The sequence below is a fragment of the Diadema setosum genome, chromosome 17 (assembly GCF_964275005.1).
Source record: "Diadema setosum chromosome 17, eeDiaSeto1, whole genome shotgun sequence".
NCBI lineage: Eukaryota > Metazoa > Echinodermata > Echinoidea > Diadematoida > Diadematidae > Diadema > Diadema setosum.
In genome coordinates, this window is record NC_092701.1 from 33,099,997 (window position 1) to 33,127,113 (window position 27,117).

General features: G+C 38.5%; 2 protein-coding genes across 2 annotated transcripts in view; one reads left to right on the plus strand and one right to left on the minus strand.

Moving 5' to 3' along the window:
- Positions 1 to 10,964, plus strand: part of LOC140240844 (outer dense fiber protein 2-like) — a 31,990-nt gene extending 21,026 nt beyond the window's left edge. Inside the window, exons 12-17 of the mRNA XM_072320618.1 lie at positions 5,742 to 5,846; positions 6,846 to 7,004; positions 8,164 to 8,264; positions 9,069 to 9,150; positions 9,823 to 10,029; positions 10,655 to 10,964. Coding sequence (XP_072176719.1) covers positions 5,742 to 5,846; positions 6,846 to 7,004; positions 8,164 to 8,264; positions 9,069 to 9,150; positions 9,823 to 10,029; positions 10,655 to 10,837 — 837 coding nt within the window. The 3' untranslated portion in view covers positions 10,838 to 10,964. The remainder of the gene's footprint in view (positions 1 to 5,741; positions 5,847 to 6,845; positions 7,005 to 8,163; positions 8,265 to 9,068; positions 9,151 to 9,822; positions 10,030 to 10,654) is intronic.
- Positions 10,965 to 14,901: 3,937 nt separating this feature from the next.
- The window catches only part of LOC140240621 (MAM and LDL-receptor class A domain-containing protein 2-like), a 35,621-nt gene continuing 23,405 nt past the window's right edge, over positions 14,902 to 27,117 (minus strand). Inside the window, exons 25-39 of the mRNA XM_072320375.1 lie at positions 26,772 to 26,869; positions 26,058 to 26,237; positions 25,112 to 25,358; positions 24,387 to 24,530; positions 23,514 to 23,704; positions 22,528 to 22,699; positions 21,534 to 21,659; positions 20,650 to 20,790; positions 20,184 to 20,326; positions 18,681 to 18,879; positions 17,978 to 18,124; positions 17,218 to 17,238; positions 16,480 to 16,591; positions 15,703 to 15,757; positions 14,902 to 14,970 (exon numbers count right to left, since the gene is read on the minus strand). Of these exons, the coding sequence (XP_072176476.1) occupies positions 14,902 to 14,970; positions 15,703 to 15,757; positions 16,480 to 16,591; positions 17,218 to 17,238; positions 17,978 to 18,124; positions 18,681 to 18,879; positions 20,184 to 20,326; positions 20,650 to 20,790; positions 21,534 to 21,659; positions 22,528 to 22,699; positions 23,514 to 23,704; positions 24,387 to 24,530; positions 25,112 to 25,358; positions 26,058 to 26,237; positions 26,772 to 26,869 (2,045 nt within the window). The remainder of the gene's footprint in view (positions 14,971 to 15,702; positions 15,758 to 16,479; positions 16,592 to 17,217; positions 17,239 to 17,977; positions 18,125 to 18,680; positions 18,880 to 20,183; positions 20,327 to 20,649; positions 20,791 to 21,533; positions 21,660 to 22,527; positions 22,700 to 23,513; positions 23,705 to 24,386; positions 24,531 to 25,111; positions 25,359 to 26,057; positions 26,238 to 26,771; positions 26,870 to 27,117) is intronic.

The window sequence follows — 27,117 nt, forward strand, 5'->3', positions numbered from 1 at the left end:
TAAAGACATACAGTACATGTATCAATAGACATATTCAAAAGTTAAACATTGAATAAAGATAAGTAATGATTGTGCCAGTAGTCATTATATGTACTAATCTTTGTCAAAGAATTGCACCTAAATACCAGGGCCATCTGACATTAACTGTATAAGCCATGGAACCATGTTCAAACAAATTTGTTTGAGCAGCCACAGATTGTACACTTATGAACACAAACCAACAAGAGATTTTCTCCTAACCCTCACTATGCTGGTTATACTATGTAAATTGAGATGTTCTAATCATAGTTGTGGTCCTCACACTGACACACTAACTACTTTCTATGGGTACAGTTCATTGACTGCACAATCAAAACCGCTCAGCTGGCGTACACAACCAGAAAGTTTGCCTATAACACCATTAATCACACCCCTCCGCCACAGGTGGGTCTGCATTGTATGGTTGATTCACAACAATATGTTTGCACCCCTCCCCCTGGAATGTCAACACAATATGGACATTGCATGGCTGATTTTTGTTGTTGCCTTTTGCTTTCTCTTATTAAAGTTTTCTTGTAATGACTACCCCTCAAATTGTTTTTGGTTGCACATTGTCAGGTGCGTTGTTTAAGGCCATGTTATCCTTGCAATAATTTGAAGTCAGAGTACACATGTACGCTCTATGTTACAACCCATCCGTAAGTATAAACCACCGTTGCCGAGGCATTACACTGACTTGATGCAAATTACATATTAAATATTTGTTTTAAATTTACTTCCAGAGTTTTTCTGCACACATTGCTTGTAGATTAGCAAGGCCATGACATCATTACCTCATCTCATTTGCATATTATTGTAACTGTGTACAGTTGTATCACACCACTGTTTTGTGAAAGCATTTGAAACTTTGAAATTCCATGAATTTCTTTCTTATCTTACCTGGTATGTATATCTTTTTTATCTTACCTGGTATGTCTAAATTTCAGAATAAAACTTACACCAGTGGGTTTGTTTGATTTCTAGGTAATTTGCCAGTGTCACATTGAGCAGGATGTAGATTTTTGCCTCAACCCATAAATGAGAAGAGATTGTTCTGTATTACATTGTATATCATGCCCTGATCTTCTTTCAAATAATGCTTGACAGTTTCTCCCTTATGTTGCAAAGAGTAACCACAAACCAATGCATACCAGTCATTTCTGCAATGTAAATAAAAAAAAAAAATAAGACTCTGTTTAAGGTGTGTGGTTCCCCCCTCTTTTTAACGCAAATGTTTTGCATGCAGTGTAATGCTAACGATACAGGGGTACCTTTGCTAATAAACCGGTGTAATGACTGAATTGTTATCTTGCAAGTTGATTTTTTTTTTTTTGAGCTTTCATGTGGTGACCATTATGCAGTGAAGCTAGTTTGTATTATGAATTGCATGCTACTGCTAGCTAATGTTTGAAAGTATGGCCCTGTTTTGTGCAACCACAACAGAGGATGACCATGGCTTACACATAAAGTAGATCTTGCTGGTGGCAGTTGACACTGTGTGCACTGAACTTGGCCCACATTTTTGTCCTGGTCCCCTTCCCACCCCCACTCCCTCCCCCAGTACAACCCTGTAAACAATCTTCCCACACTGCTCTTTTGATCCCCCTTAATAGCTGTCACACACAGAGCTGCATGTGCTGCATACTGTAAGTGTCCCCTTGATCCTACTCTCATTTTGGTGTCCTCTGCCCCCTCCAACTCCCTCTCTTCCTCTCTCTCTCTCTCTCACTCACTGCCGTGGCTACATTTGTCTTTTGCATACCTGACTGCCAGTAGACCTTCATTAACATCATGGACCTACTGCACACATGGCCATTCATCATTCGTTAACGAACTCATGCATCTGTTTCTGTTAAAAGCGTCACAAAAACATTTTGAACATGCTTTCCTGCTTTGAACCAGTCTTGTCCACTGACAGCCAGCCTGGACAAAAACAAGACAGCACTTTGAAAAATTTAAAAACTACATGTGCAGAAAATAATAAGTCTCTTTAAATCAAGAAAAATGCATGTGCAGTTGTAGTGTATATTGGAAGTCATCTCTCAAGCAATTTCATTTATAGCAAAAGGCAAAAGGCAAGGAAAAGCAAATATTTTGGTAGGTTGATTGTGATTTGAAATATAATTTTTCCCATTTTTCATTAGTGACAATAGATGACATGTGATATTTCCATGAAGCCATGTTACATGCATGTCCACAAGTGTCCGCTGTAGTAGTTACCAATTTTGTGACATGAAATAAGTTGTGTTTTGAGGTTTGTTCCTCCCCATCATTGGTGTTTAATCAAGGGTAGTCTAGTCTGAAAATGCACCTCAGCCACATACTGGTGTAAGACCTAAATGAGGGAAACAGTTCTTTTGTCATTAACGATGCACGATTGCACAGTCGTCATCCAAAGCATCTGAATGTCCTCTTTAAGATGTAAATAATCAGGTGGCGGCAGTGATGACGTTATCGAAGAAAGACCTCAGTTCATAGTTCATGTGTGTAGCAGGTCCATGATTACATGTTTCTTAATTCTTGTGTAATGTATACTAGTACCTGTTGAAATATGTTCAAAGATAAATGCTGACACTAACTATCTGGCTGCATTCTGTTCTGTGCAACTCATGCTGTCATGTCAATTTAATATAGATGTTTTGTCCTGTGCCCAGCTAACTCACTCCAGCATTCCACTATGTTAACCCATTACTTTACAGGGTATGGAAAACTGCATGTGCAGTAGGCTGTTTATGAATGGTATTAGAAACTGAACAAAAGTCAGTGGCATGAATTATATGTTTTATTTAGTTGCGGAAAGAGAAAAAATCTGCAAATGGATAAAATCAGTGAATATTATCATGATATCATGAAGTCCTTCGTACAATTAGAAAAATACTATTAATTAATGATTTCAATTTCTCTTCTTAAATTCTGTGTGTACTAAATGTAGGTAGAATTCATGAAATGTCTGTAAATAGACTTTCTACGTGTGTATTGTCTGTTCCACACCTTAGTACCATTACCTGTTCTGCTAAATGTGTATCTATCTAGTATGCACTGTCCCTTATGTACACTGTATATTGATCATTTCAACACAAAGGCTCTTGCATTCTGTTTCAAACCATACACTATGTCTTTGTGAGTTTGTCCTGCCTACTCTTTTCTCAACCAATCCTTTTAACGAACAAAAAATACATACTAAGGAGCATTATTACTCTGCAAATTTTATGATTTATATTCAAATGAGAAACAAAGAAACATACAAGTTACCCCCAAAAGAATATCTGTCTTTTCTCCTAGCAAATCTTGCCACCTGTTATTCCAGAAATGCAGAGCTGTACATGTAGTTTGTCCATGTTAACTACTTGTTCTACTGTATATTAATGTCTCTTGACTTTCAAACTGTAGGTGTCCAGTTCTTCTTATACTCTTATTTCCTATTAGAAGAGTGAATGATATAAGTGTCTAATATTTGTTGTGGTGATTGATGACATACATACATGTACACTAAATAAATTTAGATATATCCACATATAACATTTCAATGTAGCATAAAGTATTGTAGACAGGTCGTATATATTCAATGAATCTTACTGGAGATCATTAAATTGATTCTGCTGATTAATGCAAATGTATAAAATCCATTGGAAAAATGTAGAAAGAGATAGTTATTTTTTTTCTTGTGAAAAAGCAGATGGTATTTGATAATTCAGTGTAAACTGGTCTCAACTATTTTGTAGAATGATGAAACCAGACTGATATGAGACATGTTTGCAATTCTTTTATAAAGAAACAACTATATCATACCCAAGAATCTGCTAACTTTATTCAGTTTAACAGCATGAAGTCTTCCAGGAGTAAAAGTCTTCCTTTCAGTACTCAATACAGTGTATTTACATCTTAAGAGCACACAAAGTCTTCTTGTTTCTCTTTGCTCATGAACTCACATCTTTCCACTCCTCTGACATAGTGTCTGCCATGTAGTGACTTTACATGTACTCAAGTTTTTGGCACAGTTGTAGCAGAACCTGTAATAGCAGTTACAGTAAAACCAGAAATTTTCATGAGCATGAAACTTTTGTGAAGTTTTATGAGGAGCCTAGATTTGTGAGAGTAAAATGTGCTCGAAAGTTCCTGTCTACACAATGTACTGAATTTACGGAAGTTTTATGTTGTGAAAAAGAATGTCGACTCCAATTAAAATGGAAAGTTTCATGCTGCATTATGTTTCTGGCTTTACATTATTCTATTAGGACCTACCAAAGGTCCTTAAAGACAAGAGCATGGGGCTTCAACTGGCTGACAGAATGTCAGACTCTCCCATATAGTACTCTATGAATGACTAAGCGTTTATTGTCTCCCCATCATTTGTGTTACTGTACGACGAGAAATTCCAGCGTGCATTGTAATTTTACGAATTTCGCAGCGAAAGCCAGCATTTGCAAAGTTAAAATGCACACTAAAAGTTCTTGTCTACTCTGTACGCATTGACTGCCAGTGGCAATTCGCGAAAATTTCATGCCACAAAAAAAGGCCATGGGCTCCAATTCATGAAACTTTCATGCCATGAAAAAATTCTTGCTTTGCAGTAATGCCAAAATGTGCAAAATGGAACTTCCCATGTAGAAGGATGGTCTTGTTTGCTAGCTGTGTGAATGAAAGTGAGAGTAGACACTGTACTGTACACTGTAAAATGACTAAAATAATGGCCTACAGTTTTGTGTGTTGCTTTCATTCACAGTGGTCTACAATGCAAATTGTTTAACACATTTCTTTGTCTTATCTGGTCACATTGTCTAAGGCCATGCAAACTGCATATTAGCCACCATGTCATTGCATTGTTGTGTAAACATCTATCCTGTTAATTGTTAATGGCATTCATTTCTAAAGCATTATAGTAAAAATACAGGCCTCCATTATCTTTTCATGTGTGTATATACAGTGCAATACTGAGAATGAAAGTGTGATGGGGGGAAAAAGTGCTGGTCTATTGTATGATTACAGCTTTCTTTATCCAGCTTCTCAATCCAAAATGAAAAGTGAAACAGAAACAAGAATCATATTGGCCTTGGAGTACATAAAGTATCAACATCTTATAGGGAACAGACTTCTGGTACCGGTACATTGCTTGAAAATCTTAATCCAGATGTTTTTATGTACACTTCAGTTCTACTACATTTTCTTAGTCTCATAGTTACATCCTTTATCCAAGCAAAATTCTTTTAGTATGCTTGTATACTGGCTCTTTAAGATTTTGGTTTGTTTATTGCCAGAATTACTAAGTTTTTATGATAGTGTTGGATAGAATATTATTTGATATTTTGTTTTCCTTCCTGTCTCTTGAAAAAAAAAAATAGAGAGAATGATAATGACAACCTGTGTCAACATAATCAGTGGTATGCAGCCTATTTCTTTTGATATTATGTAACACCTCCTGTAGGAAATTATTTCATGGACAATCATATGGTGCATTTGGATGAACATAATGTGGGAAAACTGTCCTGTTTATATGGTACTATGTATTGTATATGTGTACGTACAAGTATGTGGCAGGCTTCAGAAAGTAATACAGATGATGTAATGATGTAATAAAATCAAAGATAATGATGCAATATTGGACAGTTTATGTCTCTCACTCTTAGAATATCACTCCACTACACGAACTTTCCCCCAAATAAGAAATACTTGTAAGCTTTGCCATCCTGTGTGATTATTGAGCACTTTGTTTATTTGTTCCTTAGATGAACCGGTCGCGGCGAGAGGCCCTGGACGTCTCTATGCAGTTGGAGCAGTCACAGCATGCAGCAGCCAGGGTGAAGCAGGAGACTACACAAGAGATTGAGAAGGTACGGTGTCTCAAGGTTTGCCCTTAAAGGCATAATTTACCATTTGCAGATGAAACAAAAACCTAGCATTAGTGTTTCAAAATAGTTCTAAAATGTGAGTTAGGGATAGAAACAACCAGTGTAAAAAATTGAATCCGTAAAATGGATGTTAAGTATTGTTAAATATACAAAATGTGAACAGTAGTTATAAAAAAAATGCTTCCAGACTAAACCGTCTACAGTTACGGTTTAATGAGAAAAACAGTGATATCTCCTTATATTTTAGGCTTTACGGCAAAAGTTTTACATGGTAGGATGTTTTGTGATACAACTGACCTACACATATGCATAAAATGTGATAGCTTGAACATTTTTAAAATCACTCCTCCCAAAGGTAAACAGGACCTTTAAAGAGACTAGTCTATTGTGGACCCAACTGTAATATTGCTTAAATGGCTCCTGTGAGGATTTGTGTCACAATGTACCATGAAATAGAACTGGTAATTATTTTGGCTCACCAATGATACACTAGAGAAACGCCCTTCTGCCTACAATGAATAGTTTTAACAAGCCGTAATAGAAAGTTTAATGCCTAATGCCATGTGAAACAGCAGTTGATTGCCTAGGTATGAACACATGAATGACACAAATTATAGTTCGATTTTCTTTCTAAATGCATTATTTTTTTCCCTTCTTGGCCACTTGCAGATCATATAAAACTGGAATTCGTACCATTAGTGGCAGTAGATCAGAAGTTCCAAATATATTATGCACTGTACTGGAGCATTTATTGCTGGCAGATGTAGTAAATGGCAGTTGAGTTTCCCTGTGCTTGCACCATGAGGAAAGTTAGCATCTTCTTTGCTCCCGTTTGGTGTTTGCCTTTAAATACAGTGGCAGACAATGACATTGAAACTAGTGCATGTATGCGTGTGTATGTTTGTGTGTGGAAGGTAGATGTAGTTGTTCGTGTGTTCTTTCCATGTTCTGATGGCGCTCTTTCTGTTGCCTCAATGACAGGTGAGGAGTCGTCTGGAGCAGAGACTACTGGAGCTGGAGCCGCTGCCCGGGATGCTGCGGACCACGGAGCAGAAGTTGCTGGAGGCCACCGAGAAGCTCCTGTCTCACGAGCAGAAGAACCTGGACCAGACCAAGCTTATCACGGAACTCTCCACAAAGGTCAGAGAAATTATCCCTCTTTATAGCTCCACCCATCATTAATGCATCATTAATGCATTGAGCCATACATGGGAAAAATGATCTTCTCACAACTTCATTAGTTTGAGGAATTTTTTTTTTTGCAATCATATCACAATCCCTGTTTCAAAACTTCATTTACTGAAAGGAATATTTCCCTTACAGAGAATGTTTTAAATGATTGATTCTTTTTCCAACAAATATTGTTAGGAATTTCTTTCAGGGGGAAATTGTGGATTAATTTTTTTTTTTTTTTTAGTTTGTTTGTTTTGTAATTCAATCATGGGAAAGAAAATAGCTTTTAAATAGTGTAGTTCAGGTGTACCTTGAAGAGTGAAGAAATTCAAACTAAAATCATTTAATATGTTATTTTATGATAATTTTTCTGAAAAATCTACAGTTTTGTAGATTATGATGATATGATCAATGGCCAAGATTGGGGGAGGGGGGAGAACTTGAGAGGTCCCTCCCCCCCCCCCCCTCCTCTAGTCTAATTAAAATTAGTGTTTGCCACTGGAACATATATCACCACTACAAGAAAAAATGGCCCCAGAGAGTGTTTGCATGTGCAGGGACCACCATTGTGTTTAACCCTATAAAGCCCAAGGGGGGGGGGGGGGTGCCCCCATCAGATTTTCATTTGCCACTCCTTTGCGCTTAATCCAATTTCAACCAAATTTGGTGACTTTTCCCAAAATCTTATGACGAACATTTTGATGTATATTTTAGCTACATTTGATATTGCTGGTTGCCATGGCAACCATAAACTGACAACCATGTCAGTCAGATTTTGCATCTTTTTTCTGCTTCCAATTTCAATTAACAATATTACAGTGTATGAAATGGGTGTTTCTTGGCTGAAATTTGTTGAAGAAGTAAAATGTGAAGTAATTGTAGTCCTGGAATGCTTTTCTTATTATTTCCTTTGTTTTTATATGACAAAGGCATAAAACAATAGATATACTAAGGGTAATAGAGATAATTGAAAACAACAGTATTTTCCAAAGATTGCCCTTCTATTTTGTGTCATTTTGATTCCATCCCCCAAGTTATGCCTGTAATATCATTAGTTTATCATATTATCAATCTGCAAACTCAGAATAGTAATAACCCATACATGCTCTTCTGTTGTGATGTACAGGTGGATCACCACGGCTCTCAGATGGAACTCTTCAGACAGAAGTGGATGACGGCCGAGGATGAGTGTAGAGCTCTGCAGGCCAAGCAAGACTCGGTGCAGAGGTAAACCTTGTCACACTATGCAGACCTCCCAACCATTCTGAATTTTGAGGAAAGATTCTAAATTTTGACCGTTCCCAGCTCTTGTTTAATATTAGATAGGATTTTCCTATTTTTCTTGATGATTTTACTACACACTCCTACGGGAACTGCTCTTTCTTTCCAACTTTTGAACCAGGTCTTCCCTATTTTTTTTTTTTTTTTTTTTTAAGTTAGAAAGGTTGGGAGGTCTGCACTATGGTCTCTAGCTTTACTGATTGTTTCGGGCTTACGGAAGCAAGACTGGAACATCAAAATTGAAGGGTTAAAAAGAGACAACTGACTCTATCTTAGCCTCTAATAGACAAACCCACTAAGTGAACTGCTCACTGGGGGCATGCAGTCCTATGTCAAACCAAATTCTACAGTCTGTAAAGAAGACAAGTTCATTTTCAGATGGATGCTTGATGAATTGAAGATTACCAATTGAAGTTCAGTATTCACTTACAGTATTTGTTCCTCACTGAAGGAAAAAGGATGGGTGGTGTTATCTTTGATATGATGTCCAGTAGCTTATAAGCCACCGTGATATCGCTAATGGCATCTTCTAAGTAGATTTCATGTACACTGTAAAACTTGGAAAAGGGGGGGGGGTACTACCTTTTATGTCAGACAAGGCCAGAGCATAATGTTAATTTCAAGATGGACAAATTACTTTTGATTAGATGATAAAAGCAATGTAATGAATGTAAGTGGAAATGTGTTGAATTTCATTAAGTTTATGTCTTTGTCTGTTTTGTCTTATCTCTTTTTGTGCAAACCACACAGGAGGCTACAAGAAGCAGAGGATCAGAACAGAGAACTTCACACTACACTGACCAAACGAGAAGAGGCAGTACACCAAGCACAGGTAAGTTACATAGTAAACAGAACACAACTTAAGAAATTACTACATTGTAGGAGACATGACTGAGTGCTTGTAATCAAGGTAATGTTCACATTGCAGTGCTGTCACTTTGCATACTCAGGGCTTTGATTATTTCAGAAGAAAATATTTGCAATACATTCTGTTCCTGTTTTCAATACTGGAAGGCAAAATAAAATCTTGAAACGAAATATTGCAGTAAGATGTAGGTTAGTTCAAAAGGCAACTCAGTGAATTTGAAATTGTGTAGATCCTACATTGTAATGTACTCAGCAGAAATGGATCAGATTTATGGCATGGCGTTATAGATGAAGACACTGCCACTGATGGATTAGATCTTTTGGCCAAATCGTGGTTTATGTCACTACTCACTCATGCGTATGTCTTCACAGTGTGCAAAGCCTATAGAGGTTGGAAGTTGTCACCAGCTGTGATGAAATGAACAGCGATGAAGGGAGTATGAAATGAATGGTGACAGAAACCACGCTAATGCTAATGTTGCTCATACTTTTCATGTTGGAGAGCAGTGTTGTGAAGGATTATGCCATGACATGGGGGTGAATATTCACAGTTGTAGCTAGCCACAGGACATCGAGTGCATGACATGAGTTGGGCATGATGGATAACGCAACAAACAATTTTAAAATCTCTTTTCAGCTTCGTCTTGAGGAGAAGACGCGGGACAGCACAAGCCTCACGCGGCAGCTGGAGCAATCCGTGGCCGACAATCGCCGATTGGAGGATGAGGCCCGGGAGAAGGCCCTGGCTAGGGAGCGGACGTCCCAGGCCAGGATCCTGGACCTAGAGGCCCAGCTGTCTAGACTCAAGGGCGAGGTGGTGCAGACCAGGAGGCAAAAAGAAGATGTGAGACTTAAACCCTCCCTTCTCTTGAATAGCCGTTGCCATGCCAACCTCAGTGTGTCATATATCTGGTCCAATGATGATGGTGTTAACTCCTCAATTAAGATTCATCTTCATGCTGTCTCATGTAATTCAGACACCTGTCTTGCTTATCCTTGGTTGATTTTTTCTATTGCTCAGCAGACAAAGAAAAGTTAGCTCTTGCTGAAGTCCATTTAAACAAGTTCAAATTGCCTTCTGTGGTGACAATGGATTTGACTTGGCAGTATTTTACTGTGATTTTCTGATGCAATCAAATACCATCATGCAAAATATGCAAGTTCTTGATGGGGGAAAATGGTGACTCACACTCAATAAATGTGTTACCATACAAACACCATTTGTCCAAGAGAAGGGCTTTTGTATTCCACCACAAGGCATGAGTATTGTTATGATAAAGCATAATGTCTTGATAAAAAGAAAATTACTGAGTAATTAAATGTCCTAATTCTAGATCTGACGTCTTCGTAAAGACCTAAAGTTCTATCTTTAATCCAAAAATGATGTCTTTTGAAAGATTGTTCCAAACTTTTGAATGATGTCATCAAGGATTTCTGTCTGTCATTTGTTTCAACTTTGCACTGTACAGATGGAGCGAAAGTTCAACTCACAGGTATACGACCTGAAGGATCGTCTAGAGCAGTCTCACAGCACGAACCGAAGCATGCAGAATTACGTCTCCTTCCTCAAGAACTCTTACGCAAACGTCTTTGGGGAAACGTCGGGCGTCGCCGGATCCCCGTATCGCCCGAGATCGTCGCTAAACACTTGACGCTGATGGCGTACCCATCTTCATTTGTCGGCGGTTCGTGTTTTCCGATAGGGTTGAACACTTTGGGTGTGTTGCAGGGAAAAGTTAGCATGGGCAATCAGAGTAGTGCTGCTGTTTGTATGTTATGTACAACTGTAGAAAGCTTTCCTCCGGGGCATGGAAGAAACTGTTCAGATGTGCTTGGGTTTATGAGATATATTTTGAGCAGAAGTTGGGTACTTCCGATCAAGTCTTTCCAGTGGGATTAAAGGGAAATTGTTGTGTCTTGGTGCTGTTAAATGAAAAAGAGCTCATCTTCGTGAAGATATATCCTGTTATTTATATAGTGCTCTTACGACGAGTAAACATGTATCGCAGTGCTTCACAGAGTTATAATATCAAACTTACTTTAACCCGTTGAGGACGGTTTGATTTTGCTACAACACGCATTTCCCATAGACACCTGCCCGAGTATACTCGGGACTCGTCCTAAACGGGTTAAAGGAGAAGGGAAAAAAGTGAAACAGATGAGGAAAAGAAATACGAAATATACATAATTAATCAATCAGTCATTGAAAAGGAAAGTCTTCAACGTTTTTTGGAACACTGACAGAGATGATGATTCCCTGATACTTTGAGGGAGCTAATTCCACAGGTGTGGGTCAGCTGCCGAAAAGGGTCTGTCTCCTGTCCAAGTCCTAGGGACAGATAGCTGGGTTGGGTCTTGGCCTGATCGCATCCCTTGTCTTTTAGACTGGTATTGTTCTAGCAGAAAGCCAAGTAAACTCATTCAGAGTTGGTGTCATTGACAAGAATATGATGCATCGATTAGCTTCCTATGAATTTCAATATGTATTCAGAAAAAAAGAATGAGAGAAAACTTGTTATATTTCAAACTCAAATGGCTTACTAAATCTCAGATGATGTAGATATATGCAAGAGCATACATGCCTAATCAGTGCTTTATATGAAATTAATTATGTTTAAACAGTTTGCTGATTTCTAAACAGACTTGAGCAAAAAAGAGCTTGATTTACACTTCTTGAGTTGAAACAAGCAGTAATTCTTCGAGGTGTTCCAGAAGCATGGCAATGACTTGTGATTTCTCAGTTCTTTTGAAATTGTCAAATGTGGTTGCCAATGTATGAAGACAGCTTCATGTCTTGTGCTATTAACTCACTTTGTCTCTCCATTGTTGCCAAACATGAGAGTTTGAATTGTGATCAGCTGCATCTGCTGGAATAAGACATATTTTAGAGAGTTGCTCTGATTTCGTTTTTATACTTGTTTGATGATGAAGATCAGATATCTATCAGGACCAACATATTTTTTCCGCGATATGTAGTTAGAGAATAATTTCAGGTATGTGCATGCTCCTATGCCGGTGAATATTACCCATATTTCCTGCAGCACTGATTGTTCATCTGTTCCTTGATGTTATAATAGATGCAGAAATGGCTGCTACCATGTATGGCATACATTTTATCATCATCATCATCTGTATCTTCTTATGATCCTTGCCCTTTGAAGACTTGTACAATCATACAATAATAATGCTAGTTGCCAAAAGTCATATGCCAACAGTCCGTCCAATGTGGGTTTTAAATCAAGTTAAAATTGTAAGCTGTGGTAACAGATTCTGTATGGTGTAAATACCCTGCCCCTACTCTTCAGCACACAATGTTACAGGCAAAAACAGATCAACAAAGGTTTTCCTTAGCCTGAAAGTCCCTTTTAAGACAGGCATCGATTTGCTCTTTTTTAACATGTTTAATTCCATTCTCTTTTGAGAAATTACTATGTTTTGGAAATTATGGATGTGTAAATTCCATTCTCTTTGCATGCAACCTTTTTTTTTTTACCTCCACCATTGAAAATTTGGTCACATTACACATCTTGAAGTTATCAGAAGCTAGTTGCTTTGAATTCTCTTCTTTTCCCTTCCATATTCAAATGACTTATTTTCCAAGCATTTCAAATATACCATTGAGACCTAATTTATTGCAATTGTATACTGTTTGTATTGTAGCTGTAATCCAAAGTGTCATATTTTTTTTTAGCAATGCTTCAACTCTAGAAATGTCTGATGTGTAGTGAATAGGAAACAAGATATTGTACAGTGTACATTTTTATTTTCCTCTTGAATGGTAATAGAATGCCACAATTTTTATACTGTACAGTTCACTTGACATTGTCTCAACATGCAAGATGCACACTTCACCTTGTACTATACTGTTTGTGCTTTATCATATTTACATACATTTGTACCTTATACTTTCAAAATGATATCAATTTTGTCTCTTTTGTCATCAAAATTGTGTGTCTTCTACCTATTCAGCAATGAGATTTCTCACATATTCTTGGGTACTGAAATATCAGCAGCATCAACAGTAACAAGATTATTAGTGAATACTTGATTCTGTGTCTTCTTGCATTTCAGCTTGTGTACTAATACGGTATGTGTATGTTTGTATGTCTGTGTGGGGTGTGTGCACGCATGTGTGTGTGTGTGTATGTGGTTTGTCAGCTTATTTTAGCTGGCTGATGGACAATGGTAGATGTGCATGGGGTAATTGTGATGACAGAGAGACTGAGGGTGGAGGAAAGATGGGGGGGGGGGTGGGGTAGATGGGTAGACTGTGTGTATGTGTTGGAATCTTTTAATATGATAAGGGTATCAGGTATATTATATGTGCATGTCAGTCTTAAATATGTGTTGTGAATACATGTGTATTTGGTGTGTATGTGTGTGTGTGCGTGCGTGTGTGAAAGATACACTGCAACCTAATTTGCTACGACTACTACAAACTTATGTACACATCAACATTTAGCATGAGGTAAAATGGCACAGTGTGTACCAGGCGTGTTATGAGTAGAGGTACATGTAGTAGATTTTTATTTCACTATTCACACACAGATATCAGAACAGAAAACGAGGAAGTCAGAAGAATATAAGCTGTAGGTGTGTCTTTATTTGGATATCAGTTCCTACAACGTAAATGGAGACTTCATGATATATCATGGTGAAAGTATTATGTACAGTCGAGGTGGAAAATTGTTTGAGGCAGACTTCAATGCATTAGCAGTTAAAATAAGCATTTTCGAAGGATATGATAGATGGCATGGTAAAGATCGATCACATTATGAGAATAAAATCTGCACATGTTATGTACCCGGTATATACAAATAAACATTGACAGGGTCGTTAATGCATTATATTATTTGATAATTATACTCTCTTAGCATAAAAGAGGTGGTATTATGGTGACTTCCAATGGCAACAGATTCTTTGGTATCAACTGGAAAATAATGTAGACAGCTAATAAGTGGTCACTTTGGTAGCTGCAATAATTTCTATGTCATATGTAGTAGGCCTTTGATACAGCAGGAAGGTGAGACCTCCCTTGATACAGCAAGCTCCGAGCCATTTTACATGCTAACTTGAAATGTTGACGATAGTTTTAGTGAGAAACAAAAATAGAATCTTGCATTGTTAAGCATTTATTCATTTATTCTTATATACATAATCACTGTCACGAGTTGCACAACGAAGAGTCTTCCTAGAACAATTACATGCTCTTGACTATAATCTGAACGGGAGTTTTACGATGAATTTGAATTTATGGATGATTCTTTCAAATAACTTGGATAAATATGCCTTTTCTTTACTTGCTTTGTTGCTGTTGTAAATTTTTCGTTGAAGCCCGAGCCTGATCGAGTTGTGTAAATTAGTTGTCTCAATTAAGGACAAGGTTGGGGTAGCTGTCTGACTGCTACTGTATTTTAAAATGTACATCTGTCTTTCTTCCTCGGTGTGTATACGCAAATGAAGATCCAAAACTATACTCAACTCCCTCATACAGGTGATTGTATAGCAATGGCGTTGAGACGAAAAGAGAAGCAACATAACAATGACAAATGATGACAAATAACAGCAACAGCAACAAAGCAACTTCTTTCCTTTTCTTGCTGTATCTTCCGTCCGTGATATTCCGGCGGCAACAATTTCTCCAGTCCTGGTGTGGAGGTTGATGATGACAAAGGAGGGAAGTGTCCTATGTTCTCGTAATAAAAGACATCCCTCCTCAAACCTCGCTTCTGTCTACGTTGAAGGCTACCTCATTTCCACTGAACTGAATACCAGGATTTTTGTCCTGCAAGGGGGGGGGGGGGAGAATGCAAGCTATTAATAGGCAACAGATGTCTTGCATCATGTGTATACTTGCATGTTATGTTTGAGTATGTGTATCTACATGTATTTATCTATATATCATAACATATATGAATGAATCTAAAATACATGTAGGGCCCACATTCTTTACCAAAAGACGACAAGAATACTTAAAGATATGACTACTGGAGAATATGCTCATTTTCTTGGGGGGGGGGGGGAGCAGACCGCATATCTCTGAACTTGCCGTTTGTGAATGGAAATGTCCACAAGTGCAACTATCGCACAATTCTCTACTCTACATCCCTATCATACACAATGTTAAATACGTGATTCAACTTGTCACTCAATGGCTATTCTCATGATTCTTCACATAATTTATCTATTTCACGTCAAATAAGTCCAAACTCCAGTTCAAAATGGCTCGAATTGATAATGCCAAGCTATTCTGCATTCGTTGCACACTTTTTTTTTATTGCCATCAACCTGTCATGATAAAATCCCAAGTTCAATAAAACGTCCTTATTTTGTATTACCAAGAAAAGCAGTGTTGCACATTTAAGTCAATCATTCACCTGTTTGCATGTATTCTGTTCAATGACAATAACGTTGCTCAATTGACTTTGTGCCATTATTTTTTTTTGTATGAAAAGGAAATGCAGAAATCAAATAGAATGAAATAAAATATAATATGATGACACATTCTCATCCTCACCGAAGCGTAAACCGGATTGTCCATACCCGCTGAAGATGTATCGGCATCGTATGTCCTGCGTGTAAAGACGTAGAAACATGCTGGTTGAATCAAGAGCATTAAATGTGTTCAAGTATTTGGACATGCTTAACTACGTTACTTTGGGACCTCCACTTGTTATTCAAGCTCTGAATGCTCGTCTTTGAACAAGACGTCAAACCTTTCATTTGAATTGGGTGATATTACTGTATGAATTCCCATGTGTGTTTAATGTTATGACGTCTTTTTGTGAGCATATGCGGACGTGTGGAATTCATAAACAATTTGTGTAAAGACAATCACAATATCAGTAATACAGTTACTCTTCAATATGCCTCTAACTCTCAAGTACCATCATAATTATCAATTTTGATCATAGAGCCGTTCTCACTTTCTCTCTTGTAAGCGTTGTAATCGGTGTCATGACTACCGTCGTTTAGCATATGGGTCTGAAATTTCGATGAATCGAGTTTCAAGATTGAAAGAATAGCTGATAACAAAATAAAACTTATGACCAATCAAAACAAAAGTCTATTAGAGTCCCTCTTTACAACTCTGCAGTACTTTTGGCAACTTAACATGAGAAAAAAAAATGGAAGTGAAGAGTCGCCGCAAAAACGAAATTTGAGATGATGATCCGCCATCGAGAGCCGATGATAACCGCCTAGCATTCTCTAGGCGCTTGCGCACACCATCATCAGAACAGTGACAGCCTGGTATTTCGGAACATAAAATCTAATCTATTATTAGCATACTCACAAATCTGGGGTTTTCTTTGACTTCTTCCTAGAGGCGAAGATTACGGAGACTACCGCAGCCGACAGAAAAATGGCGCCAAATACGACGCCAATGGCAATATAAATAGAAGTGTCTGACAAAGAAAGGAATTATGATATGATAACATGGCAAAAGCCAGTGTGAAATACAACCTTAATATAAACTACATTGCTCTCCGTATGCTTCATTCGTTCTTTTGGTTTATATCAAAGTTCGATTTTAGGCAATCTGTGAATGGCAACTTCGAAGCTTGCCCAACCTATTGGTCTATAATAGAGGCATGTATAGTTTCATTGAATACGCATGCTGCCAACAGCATCTATGTATTAAATTTACACGCGTTTAATGAATACACATTAGCAATTGAATGAATACATAAGGTTCTATTTCGTTCAGCGCTTTGAAAGCGTGTATTTTGAATTAGATGGCATTGGTAGAGATCCTCTTAATAACACAGATTATAAGCACTCGATCTTATTCACGGAGAGCATGACGGAGAGTATATAACAGTACAAATAGAAAACCTTAATTCATACCTACACTTCGCAGAATACAACTAATAATTCTCTTTGTTTATGCACAGGTAACACTGATCATACAATCCAATTCCTAGTGTGGTCCTAAAGAATACTAGTAAATGTGATCTGTACCATAGACTATAGACAGAATCAAGATATATCATACTGACTTAATGTTCACGGAAATAAAATTAGAACTTACTTGAACCAGTGTTCGGTTCAGCTGAAATGAAAAAAAAAAAAAGAAGAGAATCATAAATCAAGAAAACTATTAGCTTTTGTACAATATGTTCTGAATAACATGTACACATCTAACGCAGATTCGAAACTACCACGTGTGTATCATATTGTATGGATCTATCACTGTTGACCGTCTTCATAAGATATCATCACAAGTGTAGAAATTATTCTCATTGTACAGAGTGACGTCTAGCCACATGTCCAAACGTGAAATTTCTAATCATACAAATCATTCTATACACATTAATCACTCAGACTTGTTCACGAAACATCTTTCTAATCACACAAATCATTCTATACACATTAATCACTCAGGCTCGTTCACGAAACATCTTTCCAGTTATCAAATGTTACGTCACAATTAGCGTGGGAGCGAGAAAAAATAATAAGCATGACATTGTGCAGAGCATGGGGTACTATGTTTCTTTAACTTCAGTGTTTTGCAAGTGTATAAGCTTTGTGATTGCATTAATTCATTTAATTACTCAATAAATTAATTTATTCATTCATTTACAGTCAATATCTTTTGTATTGTATTATGACAGAGATCAGCAAGAGAAAGAAACAACACCACTGGGAGGGCAACAGATAGAGACGGGGTGGGGGGTAGGAAGAGAGGTAAGTTTATACTTCATTATGCGGTGGTATTAACACAGAATAACATAATACAAAACGTCCTCGGTTGGGCTCAAGGCTTATAGGCCTACAAGGCTACAACTCACCGCAGGCAAACTCGTCCGACCCGTCGTCGCAGTCCGCCATGCCGTCGCACACCCAGCTGTCGTGGATGCACACCCCGTACCGAGACTGGCAGTAGTGCGACCCCACCGGACATACTTCGACAGGCGGAAAGGTCACCGTGGGACCATCTGGCAGGAAAAAATGAGAAAAAAAAGATGCGATTACTGCTATATGATTAGATACCTTCGTCTTAATTTCTCGGGTAGTAGCCCTATTACTGTAGACGTCATACAATCCTAGCCTTGAGAACAGACCTATAAAAAGTACAATGTACTTTCAAAGGTACTTTAAAATCTTATAGTAAATAATGTATTTCATTTATTGCAAAGATTTACGAGTATAACATTTTACTTAGCCAATATTTATCTCCGACCATTAGGCGAGAAGTGACTTGGCTTCAAGTAAAAACAAAATCAAAACCGCAATATTATGATGCCATACACCATATATGCATCTTTGTTGAACTATTGCTTCCGCGACCACAGCCGTAACTAATATATGTCTAAAATGAATCTTTCGCCTACGTAACGCGTTTGCGGGTCCTAACACTTTATAATCAGATTTCAGAAACCTGAAGTAAATTTATGTAAAGTAATGCATTCATAATGGCAGTCAATGATGTTGAACCATTGCATAATAACTTGAGCTTTACTTCGACTACACGCACTTTCATTTGGTACTTACTACAACCCGACGTGAAGGAGACGTCGTCGATGGCGATGTCGCCCTGGAATTCGTTCGTGATCAGTCCCTCGAAAACGATTTTGTGTGCGTTATTGGAAGAGGTGTAGATGGTGGCGTACCGCCACTCGTTGTCCGTACCTCCAATCTTCGACCACAGCAGAAACATGGCCCCGTCTTCGTCCGTAGACTGAGAGTAGACCTGTAAGACCGGGTAGAGAACATTCATCAGACAATAGAAGAGTTGTGAAAGGCCGACAGACGTTCTAATCTTTGTTCGCATACTTACAGCGAAGATGCATGGACCTACTAGGGCCTACACATGGAAATTCATCAATCGTTAAATCAATTCATTCACCTGTTTCTGTCAAAAGCGTCACGATGAACATTTTAAACATGCTTTCCTGTTTTGATCTCATCATCACCGCCGACAGCCAGCCTGGATAAAGACAAGGCGGCGCATTGAGAAATGTGAAAACTACATGTGCAGAAGATGATAACTTTCTGCACACCGGAGAACCATCGCTCTTATAGATAAGCAATTTCATTTGCGAAATGCACGTACAAGAAAGAGAAAATATTTCGGCAGGTTGAATGTGGTTTTCTAATCTAATGTTCCATTTTCACACGTTGTTTCAGAGTAAACATGGGTCGCAGACGACATGTATGCATGTTTTACCATTAGACAACATTAAATAAATATCCACTAGTGTCCACTTCAGTAATTAGCAACTTTGTGACAACAAAAAAAAATGTCCCGTTTTGAGATTTGTTGCTCTCCATCACTGGCATGACAGGTGTTTATTCAAAGACAGTTGAGTCTGAAAAAAAAGCCCCTCAGCCAAATATGACCGAAATGAGGGAAACGGTTCTTTTGTCAGTGACGATGCACGATTTACACAATCGTCATTGCCCAAATATATGAATGCACTCACTACGATGCACATAATCATGTGGTGACGGCGATGGTGATGGATCAAAGAAAGACATTCGTTCATAGTCCATGAATATATTGTAGTAATTTCATAATGTAATATGTACATAATTCTTAACACCATAAACCTTGATACCGTAGCGCAGTTTCTTTCTGTTTCAATACCTTGGAATATTTTCTTTTAATTCACAGAATCAGTTCTAAAACTCATTTAAGTTGCTCCAGTGTTTCAAAATGTTGAAACCCTAACGAGAAGATGTCAGGAGGAGAAGTTGGTGTAGTTTTTAGCTGGGTTTTCAAATAAATCCATCAATGAAACGTTGTGTGAATTATGTTTGTCTATTTCTGTGATAATTTCTATTGAAAAAAGAAGTATTAATCAGCGTTTGCCTGCAATTGTTTGCCTGTTTTGGCAACCAATTCATGGCAGTGGTAAGGTGACATATGGAGAAAATGATAATGATCGGTTCTAACGATGTTGTTCCCCACTTAGCTCGCCTAACTGCTTCATCGCACAGGGGTTTTTTTATTTTTTTATTTCAGAGTTACGTATTCCCCAAAGTGACACTTACCCTCAGAACTCCGTGGGCTGGTTCTTTCAGGAAGTACCAGAAGCGAACCTGGCACTGGCCATCGCCGGCCGGGAAGGCCCCCGTCGCCATCCGTGCCGAATAACCGTCCGACTGCTCTTTCGCGCTCACGTACGCGTACTGACCTGACGAGAAGTTATGGAGGCGAATGCAGGCATATAGTGCATATGTTTCATGTATAGTCGTAATATCAAATGAATATTTCACTATTTGATTGATAATTCATGTCTTTTGGTACTTTAGGAAATTGCTGTTGAGATTTTTACTCAATGTGGAAATTAAAAAATAAATCCAATTTCCTTAACATTCCTTAACTTTTTTTTTGTTGCTTATTTTGGATCGATGTGATTTTGTAATCGAATGATTTATTGATTGACTGCCCAACGCTGAGATCACCGAGATTAAAGTGCTCGGGTCTGGAACAAAGACTGTAGAAAGAAACTCGTACCATTCTGGCCATTGTGATCGTTGGACGGTCCCGTGATCGTTGACGTCCCGACGGTCCAGTCGAACTCGTCGTTGGTCATCTGCGTCCATCCACACGACTCCGTCAGATCGCCATCGAATGTGCAGTCATAGGCGTGATAGGCTGCGATGAGAAAACACGGGAATCGGGTGAAATTATCAGGGTTTTTCTCTTTTGTCTGAATAAAAAAAAACCACACACACACTCTCTGCTTGGGTGCCATGAAATGTGTTGTGCAACCATCTAGCACTATGCATTACATACTGCAGAATACAAAACCTAAATTCATTGTGTGTTATCAGTACTGGTGACACTGCAGTCAGTCACTAACTTGTAGATCTGAAAAAAAACACAATATCCTATGATAAACAAACCGTAGGACACATTTTGAAGTATTTGAGAATTTGAATAGGTGCAATAGTACTGTTGATTATCACTGTATAATCCATGTCCACTGTAGCAACCTCTTGGAAAGGTTCTTTCATTCCTACTTCAATTCAAAGTTGCTTTCTTGTGGGTGTTCATATTCTTTTAAATCAGTACCGACCGAGCAAAAACTAGACGCCTCGACGTGATCTTTGACCTTGAATAATCTTGGTAATGATGAATTGTCGATGATCATAATAACCTAATAATGAGAAATTATAATGTATAATATGATGAAGATGTCCACCACACAATGTGATGTTCGCGCTTTTAAGATTGATGATCTATACTTGTCTGTCGTATACGTTTCTCTCAGATCATAAGATTGGGAAGACAAAGCGAAAAAACAAACAACAAACTCAAACAGAAACCAGTGCAAGACGCGAAAACAAGGGAAAACAAAGGGAAATCTGAATAGTTTTATTGGTGGTGAGACGTACGACAATCAGACTCGTCGCTGCCGTCCTGGCAGTCGGGTTGGAAGTTGCAGACGTACTGCATGTCGAGACAGGTGTTGTCAGACAAACAGGTGAATTCACTGGGTAGACATGATCTGGGCGTGTCCGCTGAGTCAGGCAGGGAGAAGGAGAGACATATAGAACAGTTATTTTAAGAATGTCTGTAAAACCGTCCATATCTAAACCAGTCCAAACATCTACTTAGGTTCCGTAATCATCTGGCAATGATCAATGATTATTAGTCACAGTCATGTAGTTGTGTGGTAAAAGATGAAAAAATACTTCTCTGAAAATTGCTAAGCACCGATTTCCAACCTCTTGGAACTGTCTGGCATACAAAGCGGGCATGGACTTCCTGTCAACCCTGTAAGGGGAGTGACTCAACAGGGTAGGTATAGCACAAGTTCAGGCTGTTAGAGGTATTGTGAGTTATCCCATTTCTTTCTTCTGAGTTATTTTCTTCATGTTCATTTCAAATTCATTTTTTTTTCATTTGTGATGGGGCCCAAATAAAGCAAACTGGTCTTGGACAACATCCTGCGATCGGGGTATGAATTCGTCTATGCTGTAGTTCTGCTGAATCGCATTGGGGTGTTTAGGAAGACAAACCTCTATACAGATACTGTATCAGAGGAGGTGTGTGACACCTCCATGCTGTATGCAAGGTAACTTTCAGTGGGGCTTTTCATGAAGCGTTTTGTCCAACAAATTTGCCGGACATAATAACAGTTTGTAAGAAAAGAAATATCTCACAAAACACTTCATAAAATTCCCCCTGAATCCATAAGTTCTGCATACAGCTTGACGTTGAAATAGTTTATGATTTGATTTCTTCATAGTCTTCGAAGCACACTGGTTGATAACTGTCAGTGTGTAAGCCTTTATAGTCACCTGGTGCAGCACGACCCATAAATTTGTCTTGGTATTTAAGATGCTATGTACAGTTTGATATCTGCGCGACTTTAGGACAACTCACTATCCTGACAGCCGGAGAGAACGATGTCGTCTATTGCGATATCTCCCGTGACAGTGACTCCCCGCACGGCCTCGATGACGATCACGAAGCTGTCCTGGTGCCCGATCATGATGTCGCCTGTGTTCTGCCAGGCGTCGCCCTGGTCACCGGACAAGCTCCACAGCTCGTCAGCCTGAGAGATCACAGGAATATCTGCCATGTTGAATTTTGTTTTTTTCACACTTTCTAGTATGTTACTGATTTTTTTTTTTTTAAAGCCGGCTCGCACGTCCAGCAAATTGCTTGTCCCAGAAATACATGAATATTGATATTCCTCCGTCACCAGTACCTTGAATATCTCTCTACATTAGGCTGTACGGATGTCTCTGTCAATTCGATCAGTAGCACTTTTGGAAGAAAAACCCCAAGATACAGTATTTATCATTGAGTGAATTACTTTGTCGCGACTTGTATAATAAGTGAGCTTTACTGTTTAAAGTGGCCTGGGCATCAATTGATTTGTCATTTCCATAAAATTTAGCACATTGTCAGATTTTATATAACGTCTTCAATATTAAACGAATAAGTTATTTTTAGTTAGTACTTTAATTTTATATCTCTTCATTAGATTGCTCGTTGGGCATTGTTGAATGAATCCTTATCTCGTGGCATACACGTGGAATGACGTTCCCTGTATTAGCTTGCAAATCGACTGACACACATTTCACAGTGCACGGCGCATCGCAAGCTGGCAAGAAATGCTCTAGTGTTTCGCTCATCACTCATGGACGAATTTCTGTCTCGTATATAGCTTACTGTACAATGAAAAGGTTTCTCTCTTAGTATCTAGCTCATTAGATGATTGTCTGCAGTTCCTTGAGCATTAAAGGAATCTCTTTACAGGAGTATAGTTGGAAATATTGTGCAGGAGGCAGAGCACGATGGCTCAAAAATGAAGACACCGCGAGGTAACCCAAAAAGAAAATGCATGGCTGGCAGACCGGTACCTGTCCACTGCTGCTCTTCAGGTAGACGGACAGAGTGCCAATCGTGCTCCCTTTCATGTGATACCAGAGGGAGATGGTGCACATTGCCGAGGAGTGGCTGTAGACCAGGGTCTGCATGTGAGCCCTCTGCTTCATATCGGAGCCAATCGTTGAGGGGTCCAGCACACTGGTGTCGATGTACATGTAGTAACCTATGATTGGTTGGTTTAAAACACGCCATTCAACAGGTGTCAAGATCAAGGAGGCCTTTCTTTCTACATCACTGACGTAATATGTAAAATACTTTGTCAGTTCAAAGACGCCAAACATACTACAAACTGTAAACCAATGTCAAATCATCTCAACCATTCCGAATATCTCATACACTTACAGTAACACCTTCTACGATAATGCTACTGAAGTCCATACGTTTACCTTTGATAATGTGGTATTCAAAATACAATATGCAGATCAACTTTCATGATTAGGAAATAATGAAATAATGTTAGATTCGTCTAGTATTGATCTTATATCAAGACAACGAATACATTAAGTGAAATGACGTTTGGCAAAGACGCCTTGAGAGCATATCATTTAGAAGATTTCAATACCACTAGTATATTACTATGATAGTGCTGATTATGCCGGTGCTTACCATTTCCCGTTCTAAAACAGCGAGCTCATTCCCATTCATCTCAATAATATGATGCCTACCCAGTAGCTTAAATTGCAATATCCTTGCACTTACGGTGAATGAACTGAAATTTCATCATTGTCACTGTTGTTTCATTCATAATGTTAATACATGGGAAGAGTAACAAAATTGCCGATGTCAAACGCTATACAAATCGATATGTGAAGGAGCTGGATTTGGTTAAACTCGCTGAGACCCACCGAGGTCGGTTCCAAGGGTGTGGTCCGAAGATGGTCCAGTGTTGAGATTCTCAGTTTGGTCTCCGTTACCCTTGGTCCAGTCAAGACTGTCCTTTTCAGAGTTCGACCAGCCACACGTACCGTCCTCAAACGTACAAGATGTACCTGGATTAGAAAACAAACTAGGTAAGATGTAATGCTTTATAACATATTTTGGAAAGTTGTGAGAAGCACACACTATTTGTTAAACGTTAGTTTTGGATGTAAGCAGTGAAAATATACTTAACATTACCAGCTTAGCACTTCTTTAGTAAGGATGAAAATAACAGTTCTGTATAATAAGCATGATAATGATAATAAGAATGACTATGTGCATTACAATCTATCTGTTCTTCTTCTTTTATTATTATTACTATTATGATTATGATTATATTACCATCATTTATTACTTTTATTATTGTCATTATTATGATTGTTATCATTAATATTGTTATTATCATTTGTATCGAATATCATTATTACTATTACTATTAAATTATTATTATTATTATTATTATTATTATTATCATTATTATTATTATTATCATTATTACTATTATTATTATTATTATCATTATTATCATCATCATCATCATCACCATTATCATAATCCATATCATAATTATCATTATCATTAAAATTAGCGTTATCATCGTTGTCATTATCCATTTTCATCGAATACTCTGCTGGCTGCGAATCACACTTACCACAGACACTTTCGTCGGACCCGTCGCTGCAGTCCTGAATGAAGTCGCAGTGTCTGGTCGCCGGGTAGCACTCCGAGGTCGTGGCGCACTTGAGCTGCACGCCGTCGTAACACATCTCTTGGGTGTAGTTGGTGCGGTCCGGTGCGCCGGGCACGCTGCCTCCCGGCACGCAGGCGATGGTGAAGGAGAGATCGTCGAGAGCGATCTCCGACTTGCGTCCGTCTCCGTTGATGGCCTCGAGGACGATCTTGATGGAACAAGTAGATAGATATAGGACTAAATGAATGACTGACTGCATGGGCGGAATGATTAGTAAGCACATAAATGAGGAGATGAGTCCAGAGGATTGATTTTGGTCGATCAATGTGAAAAATGAATACATGAATAGAGATATTAACTTGACAAATAGATGGATACTTGAATATGAATAGACAAACTGAAAAAAGGAAAACATGTATATAGATATACACTCATGCATGTAGCAAGATATGCTACCATATTAAATCTAGATACGTCTTATTCGTTTCTGACTATCCCTCCCTCCTCCTATCCTTAATTACAATTGAATTCTTATTGCAACTGATTAATAATTTGCCACACATTGACGTAAATAAGCAATGAAGTAATCAGAGTTTAAGTAGTAGCCATGAAACAGAAATCATGGGCATACACACTCGAAAAGGATTCGAAGCTACGACCTCCTGATCATCGATCAGGCGTCTTACCCTCTAAACAACTGAGCTTCAAATCCTGCTCGAGTATGTATGATCATGTTTTTTTTTTTCTTTTATCATGGCTATTAAAACACTGATCAACGAAGTGCTTGCATACGTCAATGTGGGGCAATTTGTCAATCAGTTGTAATAAAAACAACTCGACATAAGAATTTCACCAAATTGAAAAATTGAGTTCAAATCCGAAGCCTCTGAAAAGGGTACGGTCCTACCTCGAAGTCCTGGTCGGATTCTCTGGTGGCGATCTCGCGGAGCTGCCAGGAAGGACCCTGCTCGGATACGATGGTGTCGAGGAGCTGCAGTCCTTCCGACGGGGAGGCCGTGTACGACGTCCGCTGGTAGATGTTCAGCGTCCCGATGTCCATCCCGTCCATGAAGTACCACATGCGGAACTAAGGATTAACAGCAGATTGTCGAAGAATTCGGAGAAGGAGAAAGATTAGAAAATTCATTCAAAAACAAACTTTCACTTCACTTTTATGTGCAGTTGATGAATACATACAATAAAGAAGATCTGCTTCAAGCTTTGAAAATTGGGACGCTCTGATGTGTTTGGTGTGACTAACTGCTTTGAATTTATGCATCGCTTAGGTTCATTACTCTTTGTAATGTTATTCACTCGCACAAACCTCCAGTGAATGACTGAAATGGTCCTTATTTCAACACACGTAATTTCAAGATAGGAAATAATTATTTCAACTCAATCAAAATGCGATTGACCAGTCATGCAGCCCCTTTTCGAGTGGAAGGGCTTTTAGTGCGTATAGAGGAAATATTACTGTGGGAGAATCCGCAGAAAAAAAGCAGGGTAAGGCAGTTCGAATCATACATTCTCTAACTGTGACTGTTTTTCTGACACTGTTATCTGACATTACGTTATCAATCATTCATTGTAACCAGCATATCATTCCTTTTCTAAAGAGTACCTGGCACCCCTGACTGATTCCCTTCATGGCAGGCGAAATGAAGCGAGCAACGGCGCCCGGAGCCCGCGGGTACCCGACCTCAGTGTAGATGTAGCCACCTGTTGCAATAAGAGGCATGATTAAACTGTCATAACTTTCCTCATTCTTCATTATTCTTGCTCACCTACTGCTTTACTTCTTGGCCATATATATATATATATATATATATATACATTTATCGAGATGGATGCTGACGATTTTGTGGATTATAAATCTTCTGGCCAAACATTGATCCCATTTATCAGGTACTGCTTAATTACTTTGTTTGTTTGTTTTCATTCTGTAAGGACATTTACGGCATCACTCA